General features: G+C 44.4%; 1 protein-coding gene across 1 annotated transcript in view; it reads right to left on the reverse strand.

Moving 5' to 3' along the window:
* Positions 1–3850: 3850 nt before the first annotated feature.
* Positions 3851–21293, reverse strand: part of LOC139381450 (heparan sulfate glucosamine 3-O-sulfotransferase 6-like) — a 63181-nt gene continuing 45738 nt past the window's right edge. The window contains exons 2-14 of the mRNA XM_071124988.1: positions 8068–8172; positions 7800–7857; positions 7391–7522; positions 7207–7279; positions 6925–7120; positions 6605–6705; positions 6469–6521; positions 6269–6364; positions 6027–6119; positions 4654–4798; positions 4287–4473; positions 4099–4185; positions 3851–3955 (exon numbers count right to left, since the gene is read on the reverse strand). Coding sequence (XP_070981089.1) covers positions 3851–3955; positions 4099–4185; positions 4287–4473; positions 4654–4798; positions 6027–6119; positions 6269–6364; positions 6469–6521; positions 6605–6705; positions 6925–7120; positions 7207–7279; positions 7391–7522; positions 7800–7857; positions 8068–8136 — 1395 coding nt within the window. The 5' untranslated portion in view covers positions 8137–8172. The remainder of the gene's footprint in view (positions 3956–4098; positions 4186–4286; positions 4474–4653; positions 4799–6026; positions 6120–6268; positions 6365–6468; positions 6522–6604; positions 6706–6924; positions 7121–7206; positions 7280–7390; positions 7523–7799; positions 7858–8067; positions 8173–21293) is intronic.

Raw genomic sequence — 21293 nt, forward strand, 5'->3', positions numbered from 1 at the left:
AATATAAAATGTTCTGCGCATACATTAATTCAGATCTGAATTTTGGTAGCAAATATGACCTTATAATTCATTGAATACTGACAATCTTGTATTGCATGGTGGGTAAGGGCATGTATTTTATTTTTTATTAACAAACAATTAAACTGTTATTACATTATTTGAATCAAAAGACGAAACAAATGGGACCTTGATAACGACGTTGTCGTCATTCTGAATAATGACATCACATACTGTAGCTAGCTACTCCTTTTAACGTCCAATATCCTTATCCAATACAGTACAGGATCAAGATAGGCAGAAACTGCTTCTCCAGTAGAAATCCCTGATCACACGAGTAGGCCATTTCATGGCAACGTTGTCAAGCTAAACTCGTGCCAGAAACATGTCATCGGGTTTAACGGACGTCTCCTGCGCATGTGCAAACCTGCGCATGTGCGGCCGTCAAATCAGTCACTCATTTAATTATTTGACGAACATGAAAATGCGTCAGTTTGTCACTTTCACGGGGTTGGAGTAATAACTTATTCAAATACATAAAACATTGGCTCGAATTTAGGTTGTGCCTTTAGAATTTGAGAAAATATACAACTAGAGAATAATTTTTTCACCTCAGACTTCTCAAAGCCCGGCCAGGTCTGCTTGGTCTGTTTGCAAGCGTTCATGGAATTCTCACGATGTTGCTCCTCTGGGTTTAGAAACTCTGTGTCCTTTTGTTGGTTGAGTTCATGCCGACTAGAAGGGCAGGCGTTGCATTGCATCAACCAATGGTTTAGTGTCACGTCATTGACTGTGCAGTCGGGAATCAGATTGCTGTGGCATATAATTTGGTTAGCTGATATGTTAAATACCTGTCCAGGCGTTCTAAAATTTGGCATGCATCTGCAATGTAGTTGGCAGGAACCCAACCCTTATGTTCAGAGGTAATCTCAGACACCCACAATTAAAAAGTCACATCATATGCTCGATGAAATTCTGGGGGATTATGTAGTTATAAAATGCACCAAGGACACTAGGAGGTCTCCACCTCTCTAAACGGAAACTCAACCAGTTTCGGACAAGTGGTCGAAACCCCTCCGAAATATCGAAAGACGCGAGCGCCTGCGAAATCGTGATTTAACCAAATGATCAGTGATGAAAAATAAGCATACTAGAATAAGTTCCTCGTTAGTCGTAGCATCCCACAGTCCTTCGTCAGATGCTACTACCATGTGTTTGTGCATCTGTCCACAAGAGATTGTTCAGAGAGAGGTAAACTGTCTCTGGCAGCCAAAACAGCCGGATACTCCATCTAAACGTGATTTGATTCTCAATCGCGGTTCTAGAAACATAAGGCCCGCTACTTACATATCACATAAAAATAATTTTACAAATGCAAAATATCCACTTACTGTACACTGTTTTACCACAGTTGCAGCCAATAGTATTTTTCAGTTACACTTTTCTGACGTCCTTCTTCCGTTTACACACAGGTGTTCGGGGACGCTATATATCTAATTAGAACAGGTGATCTCTCTCTCTTCTCTCTTGTCACCCCAAAAATATTTATTTTTGATATGAAAGTAATGTTCCAAAACGTTTGTAAACCGTATCGCAAGTAACATGTTTTTATATGTGGGCAGAGCGCCAGGACTTTCGTACGCTGGTCGCACGGTTGTCAACGCTTGGTGTGGGAACACAAGGCCAGAATGGCCCCTTGGATTCGCAAGAGCTAGTCTGATAGGCACCTGACTGTAATGTATTAATCTTGGACACGCAGGACTAATATCTTGCATAATTGAATAAGATCCTCGGTTAATGCTACTACCTTTTATGTTATGTGCATCTGTCCAAGATAGATTAGTAGTGTATAATCATTTTTAGTCACATAAATTTGCTTCACATCAAACATGACTGTTTTCCAGAATCTTGTCTCATCGTTATTTCGTATATACAGTTGAAGTAAGTCGGCAGTTCACATACACCTTAGCCAAATACATTTAAACTCATTTTTCACAATTCCGGACATTTAATCCTAGTAAAAATTCCATGTTTTAGATCAGTTAGGATCACCACTTTATTTTAAGAATGTGAAATGTCAAAATAGTAGAGAATGATTCATTTCACCTTTTATTTATTTACTTAAGTTTACATGCACTCAATTAGTATTTGGTAGCATTACCTTTAAATTGTTTAACTTAGGTCAAACGTTTCAGGTAGCCTTCCACAAGTTTCCCACAACAAGTTGGGTGAATTATGGCCCATTCCTCCTGACAGAGCTGGTGTAACTGAGTCAGGTTTGTAGGCCTCCTTGCTCCCATATACTTTTTCAATTCTGCCCACAAATCTTCTATAGGACTGAGGTCAGGGCTTTGTGATGGCCACTCCAATACCTTGACTTTGTTGTCCTTAACCCATTTTGCCTTAACTTTGGAAGTATGCTTGGGGTCATTGTCAATTTGGAAGACCCATTTGAGACCAAGCTTTGAGACCAATGTTTCTTCAATATATCCACATATTTTCCCGCCTCATGATGCCATCTATTTTGTGAAGGGCACCAGTCCCTCCTGCAGCAAAGCACCTCCACAACATGATGCTGCCACCCCTGTGCTTCACGGATGGGATGGTGTTCTTCGGCTTGCAAGCCTCCCCATTTTTCCACCAAACATAACAATGGTCATTGTGGCCAAACCATTATATTTTTGTTTCATCAGACCAGAGGACATTTCTCCAAAAAGGACAATATTTGTCCCCATGTGCAGTTGCAAACCGTAGTCTGGCTTTTTTTATGGTGGTTTTGGAGCAGTGGCTTCTTACTTGCTGAGCGGCCTTTCAGGTTATGTCGATATAGGACTTGTTTTACTGTGGATATAGATACTTTTGTACCTGTTTCCTCCAGCATCTTCATAAGGTTCTTTGCTGTTTTTCTGGGATTGAATGGTACTTTTCGCACCAAAGTACGTTCCTCTCTAGGAGACAGAACGCATCTCCTTCCTGAGCGGTATGACGGCTGCGTGGTCCCATGGTGTTTATACTTGCATACTATTGTTTGTACAGATGAACGTGGTACCTTCAGGCGTTTGGAAATTGCTCCCAAGGATGAACCAGACTTGTGAAGGTCTACAATTTTCTTTCTGAGGTCTTGGCTGATTTCTTTTGATTTTCCCATGATGTCAAGCAAAGAGGCACTGAGTTTGAAGGTAGGCCTTGAAATACATCCACAGGTACACCTCCAATTGACTCAAATGATGTCATTAGCCTATCAGAAGCTTCTAAAGCCATGACATCATTTTCTGGAATTTTCCAAGCTGTTTAAAGGCACAGTCAACTTAGTGTATGTGAACTTCTGACCCACTGGAATTGTGATACAGTGAATTATAAGTGAAATAATCTGTCTGTAAATAATTGTTGGAAAAATTACTTGTGTCATGCACAAAGTAGATGTCCTAACCAACTTGCCAAAACTATAGTTTGTTAACAAGAAATTAGTGGAGTGGTTGAAAAACAAGTTTTAATGACTCCAACCTAAGTGTATGTAAACTTCCGACTTCAACTGTATCTGCACAGTAAACTGGATAGGCCTCCAAGCTCATTAGAGAATAATGCAATGGTTTCAAAAAAAATTTTATTCTATAAATATATATACATATATATATTTATCACTATACACATAAATAAAGTACATTACAGCACATATACAATAACAAATAAATAAAGGGAAATAAATATGAAAAATGTGTACATTTTATCTAGGCCTAGCTACAGAACCCACAAGCCATGTCAAAGGTGCATCTCAACCATTATTCACCTAATATGAGAAAGCTACTGAAGGACTCGCCACACTTGGACCCAACCACACAACTGGTGAACGTGATTACTGCAGGGCAGACATGTTCTGCTTCACTTCTCCTGGATCAGCGAGGGAACACTGCAGGACATTGCCTCTCATTCCACTTCTGCTTTTGGGAGAGGGAGTGATCTGAAAGATACAGTAGAATGACGTTTTTTTATGTTCCTCACCTCAAAATTCTGAGAAAAATACTTGACAAGGCTGCCACTGACAGGTTCATTCAAAACTTTGTCAAAGATAATCAGTACCAATGACATAAGGATTTTACACACCTTGATATATACTTTGCATCTTTCTAAGAGAATCTTCCATTTCATCGCCGTTCGCTCATCCTCTGTTAAACTCACAAACTCCTCGGGCTGCAACAAAAGAGGGCAGAGCTGTCAACCATGGTTGCACATTAGGGCAACTGCACAAATCCAGCATAAGCCCACTTATTATATATTGTATTTCCCCTCACATTGCATCCCAGAGTCTTCTCTGCGACAGTGCCGTTCAGGGAGCAGGACTGCAGGGTTCCTGTGTGGTCTGTCACATCCACCAGAAGATCAAACCCTGTGGTCACAGTCAGAGGCTGGTCTCCCCCAGGGCAGGCTGTGTTGGAGCAGCTCTGAATCTCCTCATTCACCTGGTACCTGCACTTGGAACTGAGCAGGGAGGAGACCAGCACCAATATGTAAATCAGGAAAAATAAAGGGTGCTAATGTAGTTATGTTTCAATGAGATGAAATGTGTAGTCAGAAAATGTGGGATTTGCTGAGAAATGGTGAATTCAATAATCATGTGTCAATCCAGTATCCACTATTGTATCCACTATTTAAACTTACCACCTGCTTCTGATGACTTTGGAGACAGAGGTGTCTAGATCTAGTTTGGAGATGAAGCTGTAGATGATTCCACAGAACACCTCCGGGTTCTCCTGGGCTTTGAGTTTGAGCTGGCTCACTGTATACACATCACTGATAGAATCCACTGGAGAGAGGAGAACAGTGGCGTCAATAACAGAGAATCAAACATGTAGACCTAACCAAAGATGACCTATTATTGAGACTCTTGTCCCCCTTGCCCATTTTAAATATTTATTGGAGGATTTTTATTTTTGTATTGCTTGTAACTGTTTCGGGTAATGCAAGTTCTTGTGCTGTTAGGGGAATAACCTGTGTGTAAATGTAATCTGTTGCTGTATTTTTTTGTGTTATCTGTGATCGATTTGTTTGTCTTGTGTAGTTTCTTAATCATTGTACCTCAACTGTATGTGTAAACATGTATACGCAGGGCCCAGCTGTGAAAGAGACCTTGGTCTCAGTCTGTGTTCCTTGTTGAAATAAAGGTATAATAAGAAGAAGAAAAATTATATTGACATGATAGTCGAGTGACTGCTCTATATGCAAAATTCGTGGAACTTTCAATAAATTCCATGGTTTTCCAGAAATCCTGGATGGAGGATACCGGCCCTTCTGCTTATTCCCTCCTGATATCTACGATTGATCCAACCGGGATTTTGGGAAAACCAGGGAATTTATTGGACGTTCCTGGAATTTTGCAACCCTACAGCTCTAACAATGGAAACACATGTCCTCAAAGATGGAAGGCAGGTGGTAGGAAGTGAGATCAGGTGGGGCCATTCTAGCCAATGAGAGGGCAGACACGCGTGTGAAAAACAGGCAACACTCCGATATAAAGTTGTTTCTTTCAGAAGTTGCCGAAATTCCACGTGCGTCCACCTATATCAGTGTGCATTCGTACCAACCTAACCATTACCAAACTTCTATTAGATCAAATAAACCTTACGTAGCAAATTAGCAATTCCATTTTTTGTTGACCAAATTTGACATTCTTTCATTGAAAATTCCTCACTTCACAGTCTTATTTTCATTAACAGATTTTGGGTGGAGTTAACCTTCTTGCTTTGCCTCTTCTTCTCTGGCCTAACTCATTAGGGTTCCTGAGTGGCGCAGTGGTCTAAGGCACTGCATCTCAGTGCAAGAGGTGTCTCTATAGTCCCTGGTTCAATTCCAGGCTGCATCATATGATTGGGAGTCCCATAGGGCCAAACCTTGGTCCAGGTTTGGCCGGGGTAGGCCGTCATTGTAAATAAAAATGTGTTCTTAACTGACTTGCCTAGTTAAATTTAAAAAATGTTTTAAAATGTGCAAAGTCTCAATTGTATGATAATACTACAGTCATGGTTGTTACCTACCAGGCACATCTCCAGGCCTGTCATCCTCATGCAACACACCAGACTCAGAGACCTCTTTGGCATAGCTGAACAGAAGGCTGGCTTCCTTTGTATCTTATGTATCTCAAAACAGAATCACATTAATTACAGCATAAGGTACTGGAAAATTAAAATATTATATTTGAAAACAATGGTCTACTGTGTCTCAATGGAGAATGTGTTGTAAACAGATGTGATCAATCCAAATAAAGTGATATCCTTACCCGGGTTGACAGTGATTATGGTTTTAGAATTGACTGTTGCTGTCATGCAGTTCCGGAAGCTGTCAAAACCAATCCTGGCATCCGAGATAAAGAGCACTTAAAGTACACAAAAAAGTCTTATTCAGTCAATGACATTTTAAAACAAACACAAAATCTCACATTTCCATTTCACAAAGAATTAGAGCCCACTGTATACCAACCTGTTTCTCTTGGTATCAGAGTCTGAACTAGCTGAATGGCCTCTCTGTCCCAGCTGTGTGATACAAAGGTTATGTTAACTCAGGGGAGAGGATGGGGATATTGAAGACATGTGGGGTACAGTGGTACAATTCCTACCATACTAAGGGAAAAGATGTGACAGAATCATCAAAGAGCTTCACTTCTAGCCTCTGCCCTTTGCGTCCGTCCGCCGTGGTGAAAAACTTTGGCTCTGCGATCTGGAGGGCAGAAATAGTGGTTTGGAAACGCTTTTAGCTTTTCCAATACATATGTTACTTATGCCACTGGACATGTGAAAATAGGGCCTAGTTTGTGGCTCCTATATTAATATATATATTAATAGATACAACTATATAATGATAGTCTAAAGTCACACTAGTGTACCGGATACTACCCTCCTCAAGACCTACTTTACTCTATGCACTCTCAGATCTTACCGACCGAACGGCGGCGAGTATGTTAATGACGGTCCTGTCCAAGCTCTGTCCGTTGGCCACGATGTCTCCCAAAGAGTAGAAGTCCCGGGAGTCCTTCACAGGCAGGTGGAGCAGAGGCAGCAGCCTGTTCATCATCTCTATGTCAGAGCCTATTGATAGCTGGGAGTGAGCTTCACTCACCAGCAACCTGTAGAAGCTGAAACAGAGAAATTGGTTTTGTTACTTGTATTACTAGAGTATAGTCATGTTTAAAAAGAGAACTAACCACTCAGTACACTGCACCTGGGAGTTGAGGGGCAGAATCTATCCTCTTTCTCAGGATCTTTGGTAGCAACTAAAGGATTTTCTATAATAACTGAAGGGGGTAAAATACAGATAAATTAGTGTAATTATCAAAAAGACGAACACATTGTTTCTACATGATGTATTATTTTACATCTTCATAGAATTGAATGCATAATCTTACCACAGTCTCCTATGCGGAAGCTGTTAGAGAGTCCATTGATGTATCCATCGTTGCCCCACAAGGATACATTAATGAAATAGTCTGGCGAGTCTTTGATTGTGAAGCCGAAAGTGAATCTGTCAAAACCAATACCTGAAATGCCAGAGATCAGTTCAGAAAAGTGCCAGTAGAGTGTTCTAGTGAGCAAGCCATAAACTTGAGCACAGTAGGCTACAGCGTAGGCATGCCTTGGGGATAAGTCTATGTTTTGGGAGGAGAAAGGCAGGAGGCCTCAGTGGACAGCAGGCTGTCACTGAATTTGATACCAGTGATACTACATGAATACTTGGAAGTTGTATTTAGACTATTTGATGCCAGTATGCACCAATATTAAATGATGGGGGAAATATAATGAAATTGAATCCTCAACTTTTCCTGTCTGGAAAGCTTTTGACATCAGTTTTTCCAATGATGACTCCAGCCACTCTCTGAAAAACAGAATAGAAATTTCAACATTTTGTATGCTTCAAACCAATTTAGCCTAATCAATACAACAGTCACAATTCAAAATGATTGTTGTAGTCTTGACAGTTTATTTCACTTCAAGATATCAAATTGGTTGAATCATTTTTTTCAAGACGGTGTATCCACCCACAAGTTAGGTTACTGTAACAATTGTATCATATCACATGACTCACCGGATGTGTTGTATTTGGATGTAAATCAGAAATGGCAACAAAGTCCTTAGCTTGCCTGCTGTATGCCATTTTCCAAGTGTTTATCCAGTTCTAAGGTCTAAGTTGCTGAAATAAAATGAATAGAAAACACACGTGTCAGATATTCTACCTGTGTGAGTTAGTAAATGGGTCATTCCACCCATTCACTGCCTTTTGAGAAGTGTAACTTGGGCAAAACAAACTTTAGGTTTTACCTAATTTTAACATTGTTATAAAGAGAAAATGTTAAACTTCATAAAAAACATGTTTTCCCATCTCAAGAGGATAAATACAAAAATAGTAAAACTACAGTAAGTGCCAAATAAAGTAACACGGTTGACCATAACAGGGTTGATCATAACAGGATTGTCAATTGAATGCAAGCTTTAAAAAATTATAATTGTTAAAACATTTCTAGCCTGTCTATGGGTAACATAGGTTGCTATGCTCAACCCGCTCAGTTTTCCACCACAAAACACCCAACATTTGACATAGAATAGAACCAGCATGCATACCTGCTTCTACTCTATGATTTAACTATTAGATGTTCAATGTTTCTTTAAAAAAATACTGTAAAAGTACTAGTTTCATGAGTGTTCAGTTCATGAAACAGAGTTGACCTTAAAATGAGGGACTGACGTAAATTAATCACTAATCACATGAAATAAATAATGATCTTCAGAAATGACTGTCAAAGCAACAAAATAACTAGGGCTTTACAATGGTGGTGTAATTTGGGAGAAATGTTGGGATTAAATGGGTTAAAATCTTTCTAGAAGACACAGTGTTGCCAGAGGGCATGTCAAAATCCTGAACTTGGGCATTTTATCAAGCCCTTATTCATATTAAAAATCTAATTGATTGAATTGTACATGTGGTCTATTTTAAATGGCACTTCAATTCATATAACAGGCTTTTAAAATTCAATATTGGTGCACAATTTCTAATTAAAATATCACCAGACGCAGGAGGTACTCTTTTAGTGGAACAATAAACATTGGCAACGTTACATTTTTAGGCTAGCTAAATTAGCTAACTACTCTGGCGACCCTCTGCTTCCTGCCAGACTATCTGCCACGAACCACCTTGCAAGCTAAAAGCCAGGTAAGGCAAACCAACTTTCTCTGAGGTCAGAATAACAAACGATGTCAGATAAAATGCCGGTAATAGATACAAAGCAAATGGGGCCTACTGTTAGTGTTTGTTAGAAAAGCCATTGACATTACCTGGTTCCGTTTGCCTCAGGAGTTAGTTCAGTGAATTTCGCGGGTGTTCCCCCGTCCACCGCACGCGGCCCTTGTGGATGGACGATAGACTAGAAGCAGTTCGAAATGGTACAGTAGCCTTGTTGTATTTGCAGCGCTGTTTACGGTTAAAGTGTCCGTTTTGGTGGTGGGGGGTGAATAATACTTTATGGTCTAAGAGGCTAATATTCTTGTCTCATCTGCATTGAGAGAGCCTCGTTTTGGATTTCCCCTTGTTCGTTAAGACAGGCAGCCTAACCGTAAGAGCGTTGGGCCAGTAACCGAAAGTGCACTGGTTCGAATACCGAGCCGACAGTAAAAAATATGTTGATGTACCCTTGAGCAAGGCTCTTAACCTTGATTTGCTCCAGGCCCCTTATTACAATGGCTGACACCGTAAAACACCTATCCGGTGTGTATGTGACAATAAAAATAAAGTAAATACACTAGTACAGTAGATCAGTAATAGCCCAACATTACATTACACTATCATAGAGGAGGCCAATGAAGACCTATCCAAAGCATATTTATTACAAGGTAAATATACTGTATCTTAATCACTGACCTGTCTTTTGCATGTAAAGACAAAGAGGTGTGATTTACAAGCAGGCAAATCCGTATGGACTATGGGCAAACAAAATATGTAAAGGCTATGCCTCTCCACCTTTGAGTTACTCAGTTTGAGATTTTACTCTAACTTTTATACTGTAAATCTATCCACCCTAATATTTTGGCTAGACTTAACCTTTACCTTTCAGATACAACAACGTTCAATACACCTTCCAAAGAACAGTCAAGTCAGGCAGCTGTGCAAACACGTAAAACCGGCAGGAACAATGACGAACTGCCAATGATGCACAGGTGCATTCTACAAGTAGAATATCAAAGCATTATATGGCATGGCCTGTCTGTTCTGTTCCGTAGCGTTGACGTTCTAGATGTTTCCATTACAAAGAGGGGATAGCCGCAGTGCCTCAGGCTACGGTATTGTCCCTATTCTGAGGCCTAAAATGATCCAACCTACCTGTCAGTCGTTGGTGTGTGTATTTGATGAGACAGCTATGACAGCTCCACCCTTCACCAGATGCTGGGAGCTGCTTTGATACACTAAGCCGGAGCTGGAACACGATACAGTGTGTTACACAGCTGAATGGTTATCAAAAGGTGGAACTGGAAACCGCATTCAGGTTATCGTCAGTCAAGTTCTTTACTCTAATCCTTTTCGCTGTGTGTTGTGTTTTTGGTGTTGGTTTTCATAGGTTGGACTATGTTTTCTGTTTTTAGCTTAGCCTTACACTGAATGTTATAAATGGTAAATATAGTTATTCTTTGACAACTTTAAAGTAATGATCAACATTAAAATTCCATACAAAGGTGTGTAGGCTGACATTCGAGAGTAAAGTACGGATTTGTCATTTAGGTAGGCCTATTCAATTATCAAATTTCATCAGGCATTTCCTAACAGGGTTTGTGATTCCATTGATCGCACCAAAAATGTATCATGTGAAATCTCCTTTTTTTATTGCATGTTTTATTCATAATGAATACAGTATGCTAATTTACTTGGATTTTATATTCAACATAATGGAAAATCAATGTTTACTCGGCCCCTACAATTGATCATTTGTGTTAATTTAGAAATCACATTTTTCACCTATTGGATGTTTTGGAATGCCACTTGTGACATTTGCTATCATTACTCATTCTGAGTGGAGCAGGTAAGGCACAAGTTTCCAAACAGAGTCACTGATGAACTGCTCTGTGATTGGCCGGCCCTTCGTCTGAGGGTCGGCTTCCATGAGTCCACACCAGGGAGGGCCGGAGGGGTCTGCTGACCCCTGACACTTAACCCTCCTGAACTATTAATCAAACCAGTTTATGTATTTCAGTTGTCTAGAGGGCAGCCATGTTACACCTGACTCTGACTCGCACAAAGCCAGGTCCATATTGTCACTGGGACTGTAACACTCTCAATGGGAACACTATTATCAGAGTTGTTCTCACCCGACCCTCCAGTGAAAGGATTTTACGGAAAGTATAATCTGAAACTGAATTATATCACTTGATTTTTGAACAATTGTTTAAGGCAGTTTTTATCTTGGTTATATGAGTAATCTGTCACTCCATATTCCCAAACAGAGGAGAGAGAAGCAAAGTTGTTTTACAGTTATGTGCCATTTGGAAACTGGAGGGAGAGCTGGACTTCTTAACATTCTCAAGTGTTAGGTTACAGGTGGAACAAAGAGCTAGAATCCACATACCAACAATGGAACTATTGTCAAGAGTCAAATCAGTTGTTCAAAATGGTAATACAGTGATGCTGAAGAGATCAAATCGAAGTAATCATGATAGTTTTTTTTATATGAGAAAAACGTACATTTGCCGAATGCAGAGCCTAATGAACGAATGGTGACAAAATGTACATTTGCCGAATGCAGAGCCTAATGAACGAATGGTGACCAAATGTACATTTGCCGAATGCAGAGCCTAATGAACGAATGGTGTCAAAACATAACAACCAGAAAATATAGCATTTTACAAGCATTGGCCAAGGAGCATGGTGGTGCATGTATGGGTGTGTGTTTCCAAAGTGGAACAAGTTTAAAGTACTGTAGAGGTAGGCTACTATGTGTGCACTTCTCTCGAGTATTCCTACCACCTGTCCAACTGCTGTTCTTTAGGCCTAGTCCAGCTGGGAGCTTTAGTAGAACCTATGCTCTCTGTCTGTTGTCCATCAGGTCCAATTGACCTGGTATTACTCTGACTGAGGTCTGAAATAGTCTTAATAAGGTGCTGATGAAACCAGCGCAGAGGGAGAGAGCAGTTACATTTCACTGCATGATGTCAGCAGTCAGCACATCAATGCTGAGACTTTAGCTGGTGTAATTATAGGTTTCAGTGTGTGTGTGTGTGTGTGTATGTGCGCGCGAGCAGACGAGCGTGTGTGCTTGTAACCATGTGAGCGTGTGTGTTAGCGAGCATGCCTGTGTGTGCTTGTGACCATGTGAGCGTGTGTGTTAGCGAGCATGCCTGTGTGTGCTTGTGACCATGTGAGCGTGTGTGTTAGCGAGCATGCCTGTGTGTGCTTGTGACCATGTGAGCGTGTGTGTTAGCGAGCATGCCTGTGTGTGCTTGTGACCATGTGAGCGTGTGTGTTAGCGAGCATGCCTGTGTGTGCTTGTGACCATGTGAGCTTGTGTGTTAGCGAGCATGCCTGTGTGTGCCTGTGTGTGCTTGTGACCATGTGAGCGTGTGTGTTAGCGAGCATGCCCGTGTGTGCTTGTGACCATGTGAGCGTGTGTGTTAGCGAGCATGCCTGTGTGTGCTTGTGACCATGTGAGCTTGTGTGTTAGCGAGCATGCCTGTGTGTGCCTGTGTGTGCTTGTGACCATGTGAGCGTGTGTGTTAGCGAGCATGCCCGTGTGTGCTTGTGAACATGTGAGCGTGTGTGTTAGCGAGCATGCCCGTGTGTGCTTGTGACCATGTGAGCGTGTGTGTTAGCGAGCATGCCTGTGTGTGCTTGTGACCATGTGAGCGTGTGTGTTAGCGAGCATGCCTGTGTGTGCTTGTGACCATGTGAGCGTGTGTGTTAGCGAGCATGCCCGTGTGTGCTTGTGACCATGTGAGCGTGTGTGTTAGCGAGCATGCCTGTGTGTGCTTGTGACCATGTGAGCGTGTGTGTTAGCGAGCATGCCCGTGTGTGCTTGTGACCATGTGAGCGTGTGTGTTAGCGAGCATGCCCGTGTGTGCTTGTGACCATGTGAGCGTGTGTGTTAGCGAGCATGCCTGTGTGTGCCTGTGTGTGCTTGTGACCATGTGAGCGTGTGTGTTAGCGAGCATGCCTGTGTGTGCTTGTGACCATGTGAGCGTGTGTGTTAGCGAGCATGCCCGTGTGTGCTTGTGACCATGTGAGCGTGTGTGTTAGCGAGCATGCCTGTGTGAGCATGCCTGTGTGTGCCTGTGTGTGCTTGTGACCATGTGAGCGTGTGTGTTGAGCGAGCATGCCTGTGTGTGCTTGTGACCATGTGAGCGTGTGTGTTAGCGAGCATGCCTGTGTGTGCTTGTGACCATGTGAGCGTGTGTGTTAGCGAGCATGCCCGTGTGTGCCTGTGACCATGTGAGCGTGTGTGTTAGCGAGCATGCCTGTGTGTGCTTGTGACCATGTGAGCGTGTGTGTTAGCGAGCATGCCTGTGTGTGCTTGTGACCATGTGAGCTTGTGTGTTAGCGAGCATGCCTGTGTGTGCCTGTGTGTGCTTGTGACCATGTGAGCGTGTGTGTTAGCGAGCATGCCCGTGTGTGCTTGTGACCATGTGAGCGTGTGTGTTAGCGAGCATGCCCGTGTGTGCTTGTGACCATGTGAGCGTGTGTGTTAGCGAGCATGCCTGTGTGTGCTTGTGACCATGTGAGCGTGTGTGTTAGCGAGCATGCCTGTGTGTGCTTGTGACCATGTGAGCGTGTGTGTTAGCGAGCATGCCCGTGTGTGCTTGTGACCATGTGAGCGTGTGTGTTAGCGAGCATGCCTGTGTGTGCTTGTGACCATGTGAGCGTGTGTGTTAGCGAGCATGCCCGTGTGTGCTTGTGACCATGTGAGCGTGTGTGTTAGCGAGCATGCCCGTGTGTGCTTGTGACCATGTGAGCGTGTGTGTTAGCGAGCATGCCTGTGTGTGCCTGTGTGTGCTTGTGACCATGTGAGCGTGTGTGTTAGCGAGCATGCCTGTGTGTGCTTGTGACCATGTGAGCGTGTGTGTTAGCGAGCATGCCCGTGTGTGCTTGTGACCATGTGAGCGTGTGTGTTAGCGAGCATGCCTGTGTGAGCATGCCTGTGTGTGCCTGTGTGTGCTTGTGACCATGTGAGCGTGTGTGTTAGCGAGCATGCCTGTGTGTGCTTGTGACCATGTGAGCGTGTGTGTTAGCGAGCATGCCTGTGTGTGCTTGTGACCATGTGAGCGTGTGTGTTAGCGAGCATGCCCGTGTGTGCCTGTGACCATGTGAGCGTGTGTGTTAGCGAGCATGCCCGTGTGTGCCTGTGACCATGTGAGCGTGTGTGTTAGCGAGCATGCCCGTGTGTGCTTGTGACCATGTGAGCGTGTGTGTTAGCGAGCATGCCCGTGTGTGCCTGTGACCATGTGAGCGTGTGTGTTAGCGAGCATGCCCGTGTGTGCTTGTGACCATGTGAGCGTGTGTGTTAGCGAGCATGCCCGTGTGTGCTTGTGACCATGTGAGCGTGTGTGTTAGCGAGCATGCCCGTGTGTGCTTGTGACCATGTGAGCGTGTGTGTTAGCGAGCATGCCTGTGTGTGCCTGTGTGTGCCTGTGACCATGTGAGCGTGTGTGTTAGCGAGCATGCCTGTGTGTGCTTGTGACCATGTGAGCTTGTGTGTTAGCGAGCATGCCTGTGTGTGCCTGTGTGTGCTTGTGACCATGTGAGCGTGTGTGTTAGCGAGCATGCCTGTGTGTGCTTGTGACCATGTGAGCGTGTGTGTTAGCGAGCATGCCTGTGTGTGCTTGTGACCATGTGAGCGTGTGTGTTAGCGAGCATGCCCGTGTGTGCTTGTGACCATGTGAGCGTGTGTGTTAGCGAGCATGCCTGTGTGTGCTTGTGACCATGTGAGCGTGTGTGTTAGCGAGCATGCCCGTGTGTGCTTGTGACCATGTGAGCGTGTGTGTTAGCGAGCATGCCTGTGTGTGCTTGTGACCATGTGAGCGTGTGTGTTAGCGAGCATGCCCGTGTGTGCTTGTGACCATGTGAGCGTGTGTGTTAGCGAGCATGCCTGTGTGTGCTTGTGACCATGTGAGCGTGTGTGTTAGCGAGCATGCCTGTGTGTGCCTGTGTGTGCTTGTGACCATGTGAGCGTGTGTGTTAGCGAGCATGCCTGTGTGTGCTTGTGACCATGTGAGCGTGTGTGTTAGCGAGCATGCCTGTGTGTGCTTGTGACCATGTGAGCGTGTGTGTTAGCGAGCATGCCTGTGTGTGCTTGTGACCATGTGAGCGTGTGTGTTAGCGAGCATGCCTGTGTGTGCTTGTGACCATGTGAGCGTGTGTGTTAGCGAGCATGCCTGTGTGTGCTTGTGACCATGTGAGCGTGTGTGTTAGCGAGCATGCCTGTGTGTGCTTGTGACCATGTGAGCGTGTGTGTTAGCGAGCATGCCTGTGTGTGCTTGTGACCATGTGAGCGTGTGTGTTAGCGAGCATGCCTGTGTGTGCTTGTGACCATGTGAGCGTGTGTGTTAGCGAGCATGCCTGTGTGTGCTTGTGACCATGTGAGCGTGTGTGTTAGCGAGCATGCCTGTGTGTGCTTGTGACCATGTGAGCGTGTGTGTTAGCGAGCATGCCTGTGTGTGCTTGTGACCATGTGAGCGTGTGTGTTAGCGAGCATGCCTGTGTGTGCTTGTGACCATGTGAGCGTGTGTGTTAGCGAGCATGCCTGTGTGTGCTTGTGACCATGTGAGCGTGTGTGTTAGCGAGCATGCCTGTGTGTGCTTGTGACCATGTGAGCGTGTGTGTTAGCGAGCATGCCTGTGTGTGCTTGTGACCATGTGAGCGTGTGTGTTAGCGAGCATGCCTGTGTGTGCTTGTGACCATGTGAGCGTGTGTGTTAGCGAGCATGCCTGTGTGTGCTTGTGACCATGTGAGCGTGTGTGTTAGCGAGCATGCCTGTGTGTGCTTGTGACCATGTGAGCGTGTGTGTTAGCGAGCATGCCTGTGTGTGCTTGTGACCATGTGAGCGTGTGTGTTAGCGAGCATGCCTGTGTGTGCTTGTGACCATGTGAGCGTGTGTGTTAGCGAGCATGCCTGTGTGTGCTTGTGACCATGTGAGCGTGTGTGTTAGCGAGCATGCCTGTGTGTGCTTGTGACCATGTGAGCGTGTGTGTTAGCGAGCATGCCTGTGTGTGCTTGTGACCATGTGAGCGTGTGTGTTAGCGAGCATGCCTGTGTGTGCTTGTGACCATGTGAGCGTGTGTGTTAGCGAGCATGCCTGTGTGTGCTTGTGACCATGTGAGCGTGTGTGTTAGCGAGCATGCCTGTGTGTGCTTGTGACCATGTGAGCGTGTGTGTTAGCGAGCATGCCTGTGTGTGCTTGTGACCATGTGAGCGTGTGTGTTAGCGAGCATGCCTGTGTGTGCTTGTGACCATGTGAGCGTGTGTGTTAGCGAGCATGCCTGTGTGTGCTTGTGACCATGTGAGCGTGTGTGTTAGCGAGCATGCCTGTGTGTGCTTGTGACCATGTGAGCGTGTGTGTTAGCGAGCATGCCCGTGTGTGCTTGTGACCATGTGAGCGTGTGTGTTAGCGAGCATGCCCGTGTGTGCTTGTGACCATGTGAGCGTGTGTGTTAGCGAGCATGCCCGTGTGTGCTTGTGACCATGTGAGCGTGTGTGTTAGCGAGCATGCCTGTGTGTGCTTGTGACCATGTGAGCGTGTGTGTTAGCGAGCATGCCCGTGTGTGCTTGTGACCATGTGAGCGTGTGTGTTAGCGAGCATGCCCGTGTGTGCTTGTGACCATGTGAGCGTGTGTGTTAGCGAGCATGCCCGTGTGTGCTTGTGACCATGTGAGCGTGTGTGTTAGCGAGCATGCCTGTGTGTGCTTGTGACCATGTGAGCGTGTGTGTTAGCGAGCATGCCTGTGTGTGCTTGTGACCATGTGAGCGTGTGTGTTAGCGAGCATGCCTGTGTGTGCTTGTGACCATGTGAGCGTGTGTGTTAGCGAGCATGCCTGTGTGTGCTTGTGACCATGTGAGCGTGTGTGTTAGCGAGCATGCCTGTGTGTGCTTGTGACCATGTGAGCGTGTGTGTTAGCGAGCATGCCTGTGTGTGCTTGTGACCATGTGAGCGTGTGTGTTAGCGAGCATGCCTGTGTGTGCTTGTGACCATGTGAGCGTGTGTGTTAGCGAGCATGCCCGTGTGTGCTTGTGACCATGTGAGCGTGTGTGTTAGCGAGCATGCCCGTGTGTGCTTGTGACCATGTGAGCGTGTGTGTTAGCGAGCATGCCTGTGTGTGCTTGTGACCATGTGAGCGTGTGTGTTAGCGAGCATGCCTGTGTGTGCTTGTGACCATGTGAGCGTGTGTGTTAGCGAGCATGCCTGTGTGTGCTTGTGACCATGTGAGCGTGTGTGTTAGCGAGCATGCCTGTGTGTGCTTGTGACCATGTGAGCGTGTGTGTTAGCGAGCATGCCTGTGTGTGCTTGTGACCATGTGAGCGTGTGTGTTAGCGAGCATGCCTGTGTGTGCTTGTGACCATGTGAGCGTGTGTGTTAGCGAGCATGCCTGTGTGTGCTTGTGACCATGTGAGCGTGTGTGTTAGCGAGCATGCCTGTGTGTGCTTGTGACCATGTGAGCGTGTGTGTTAGCGAGCATGCCTGTGTGTGCTTGTGACCATGTGAGCGTGTGTGTTAGCGAGCATGCCCGTGTGTGCTTGTGACCATGTGAGCGTGTGTGTTAGCGAGCATGCCTGTGTGTGCTTGTGACCATGTGAGCGTGTGTGTTAGCGAGCATGCCCGTGTGTGCTTGTGACCATGTGAGCGTGTGTGTTAGCGAGCATGCCCGTGTGTGCTTGTGACCATGTGAGCGTGTGTGTTAGCGAGCATGCCCGTGTGTGCTTGTGACCATGTGAGCGTGTGTGTTAGCGAGCATGCCTGTGTGTGCTTGTGACCATGTGAGCGTGTGTGTTAGCGAGCATGCCCGTGTGTGCTTGTGACCATGTGAGCGTGTGTGTTAGCGAGCATGCCCGTGTGTGCTTGTGACCATGTGAGCGTGTGTGTTAGCGAGCATGCCTGTGTGTGCTTGTGACCATGTGAGCGTGTGTGTTAGCGAGCATGCCCGTGTGTGCTTGATTGCATGATGCATTGTTTTATACTGTATAAACGGCATCAACTTTACTAAATTCTCACTTTTTATCCACTCAAAATAAAACTCCAGCTTGAAATGCAGTGACTGTCTGTTAGTATGACATTGCCCAGAGAGCTTTCTTTCCATTTGTCATCTTTACTTTGGAAAGACCAGTGCAGTATTTCAGGAACATCAAAGGTCCAGCCTGTTTCTATCTGAGATGCATTCAGAATCCGAACAAAGAATGTGTAGGTTTGTTCTCCACAGATCGGCCTTGACAGACAGAAACATCTCTCTCCGAGTTTGACCCCACAGTTTTTTCATTTTCTCAGTAAAACAAGCCTTTGAAGTTCCAAATAAGAGGGAACACACATTTGTTCAATTATATTTGGGAGAACATATGAAACAGAAGCTTTCATTTCTCTTTGCTGCTTGTGTTCTGCTGAACAATGAGTCCATTTAGTTCTGGAACACAAGAAGGATGGAATGAAATGGGACAAGGTGAGTTAGTGTACTTACAATAATGTCATTCAATAACAGGATGTGGAATTATTACACTGTTTATGAGCAGATTTGATATGGTAGCTTAAGTATGTAACATGTTTGAATTTTTTTTTTTTTTTACATTAATCACCAATTATATTTGTGTTTTCAGTGCATTAAGTTGCATAAGAAAAATAGTGCTTAGCTATAAAGCCACTAAGCTGAGGCAAGCATAGACGCACGTGAGGTGGTACCTGGACCGAAACACCGTGTTGATGCTGACGAAGGGTTAAATACAGTGCCTTGCGAAAGTATTCGGCCCCCTTGAACTTTGCGACCTTTTGCCACATTTCAGGCTTCAAACATAAAGATATAAAACTGTATTTTTTTGTGAAGAATCAACAACAAGTGGGACACAATCATGAAGTGGAACGACATTTATGGGATATTTCAAACTTTTTTAACAAATCAAAAACTGAAAAATTGGGCGTGCAAAATTATTCAGCCCCCTTAAGTTAATACTTTGTAGCGCCACCTTTTGCTGCGATTACAGCTGTAAGTCGCTTGGGGTATGTCTCTATCAGTTTTGCACATCGAGAGACTGACATTTTTTCCCATTCCTCCTTGCAAAACAGCTCGAGCTCAGTGAGGTTGGATGGAGCGCATTTGTGAACAGCAGTTTTCAGTTCTTTCCACAGATTCTCGATTGGATTCAGGTCTGGACTTTGACTTGGCCATTCTAACACCTGGATATGTTTATTTTTGAACCATTCCATTGTAGATTTTGCTTTATGTTTTGGATCATTGTCTTGTTGGAAGACAAATCTCCGTCCCAGTCTCAGGTCTTTTGCAGACTCCATCATTCTTCCAGAATGGTCCTGTATTTGGCTCCATCCATCTTCCCATCAATTTTAACCATCTTCCCTGTCCCTGCTGAAGAAAAGCAGGCCCAAACCATGATGCTGCCACCACCATGCTTGACAGTGGGGATGGTGTGTTCAGCTGTGTTGCTTTTACGCCAAACATAACATTTTGCATTGTTGCCAAAAAGTTCAATTTTGGTTTCATCTGACCAGAGCACCTTCTTCCACATGTTTGGTGTGTCTCCCAGGTGGCTTGTGGCAAACTTTAAATGACACTTTTTGTGGATATCTTTAAGAAATGGCTTTCTTCTTGCCACTCTTCCATAAAGGCCAGATTTGTGCAATATACGACTGATTGTTGTCCTATGGACAGAGTCTCCCACCTCAGCTGTAGATCTCTGCAGTTCATCCAGAGTGATCATGGGCCTCTTGGCTGCATCTCTGATCAGTCTTCTCCTTGTATGAGCTGAAAGTTTAGAGGGACGGCCAGGTCTTGGTAGATTTGCAGTGGTCTGATACTCCTTCCATTTCAATATTATCGCTTGCACAGTGCTCCTTGGGATGTTTAAAGCTTGGGAAATCTTTTTGTATCCAAATCCGGCTTTAAACTTCTTCACAACAGTATCTCGGACCTGCCTGGTGTGTTCCTTGTTCTTCATGATGCTCTCTGCGCTTTTAACGGACCTCTGAGACTATCACAGTGCAGGTGCATTTATACGGAGACTTGATTACACACAGGTGGATTGTATTTATCATCATTAGTCATTTAGGTCAACATTGGATCATTCAGAGATCCTCACTGAACTTCTGGAGAGAGTTTGCTGCACTGAAAGTAAAGGGGCTGAATAATTTTGCACGCCCAATTTTTCAGTTTTTGATTTGTTAAAAAAGTTTGAAATATCCAATAAATGTCGTTCCACTTCATGATTGTGTCCCACTTGTTGTTGATTCTTCACAAAAAAATACAATTTTTTATCTTTATGTTTGAAGCCTGAAATGTGGCAAAAGGTCGCAAAGTTCAAGGGGGACGAATACTTTCGCAAGGCACTGTACATAATGCTCTGACGATCCCTTAACCTATCGATATTCAGTATTTCTAGCATAATCCGTCATCCACTGGAGCAACGCCATGGAGGGTTTTTCTCAGTATTTAGTGTAGATCTCCTCTGCCTGTCACCCGCAGTAGCTCCTCAGGGAGTTGGTTAGGGGAGTCATTAAGTTTCACTGTAGCTCATGTTGATGTATCACACCAGCCCAAACATCATTAATCTCCTGCCCTGAGGACATCTCCTCAGGTTATCCATCCAGGTGGCTCATTAAAGGTGGACCGTATAAGTCTCTGTGTTAAAATTGAAATAATATTGAGAGGGCATCTGTGAGTCTCTTATTGGTGAGGTTGTGAAACTGATGTTAAAATATGAAAACCTGTAGTAGCATCGACATGTCCATCCTCCAAGAACTACATGTCATACTAATTTTCCCTTTTCAATGACACACTGGCTTCTTTCAAATCAAACTCTGGTATTAGAAGGAAAGGGTCGGTCGCAACTGTCTTTTCCAGTTCCTCTCCTGCTGGATGGTATGCTGGGACTGGTCGTTATGCCCCATATGGTAGGGATCACATTCTGTTATAGGCAACCCTTCATGAAGCATTAATACCAATGTGGCTTGGGTTTTAATAAAAAAGCATGGAACAGATTATGGATTTATCCCAGTCATGTAGAGCAGAAGTGTGGCCAAAAGCCATTCCAGGGATTGGAGAGATGACAGAGGGCAGGAATTTGACTGGTGA

This window comes from Oncorhynchus clarkii, chromosome 23 (genome assembly GCF_045791955.1).
Source record: "Oncorhynchus clarkii lewisi isolate Uvic-CL-2024 chromosome 23, UVic_Ocla_1.0, whole genome shotgun sequence".
In the NCBI taxonomy this organism is placed as follows: Eukaryota; Metazoa; Chordata; class Actinopteri; order Salmoniformes; family Salmonidae; genus Oncorhynchus; species Oncorhynchus clarkii.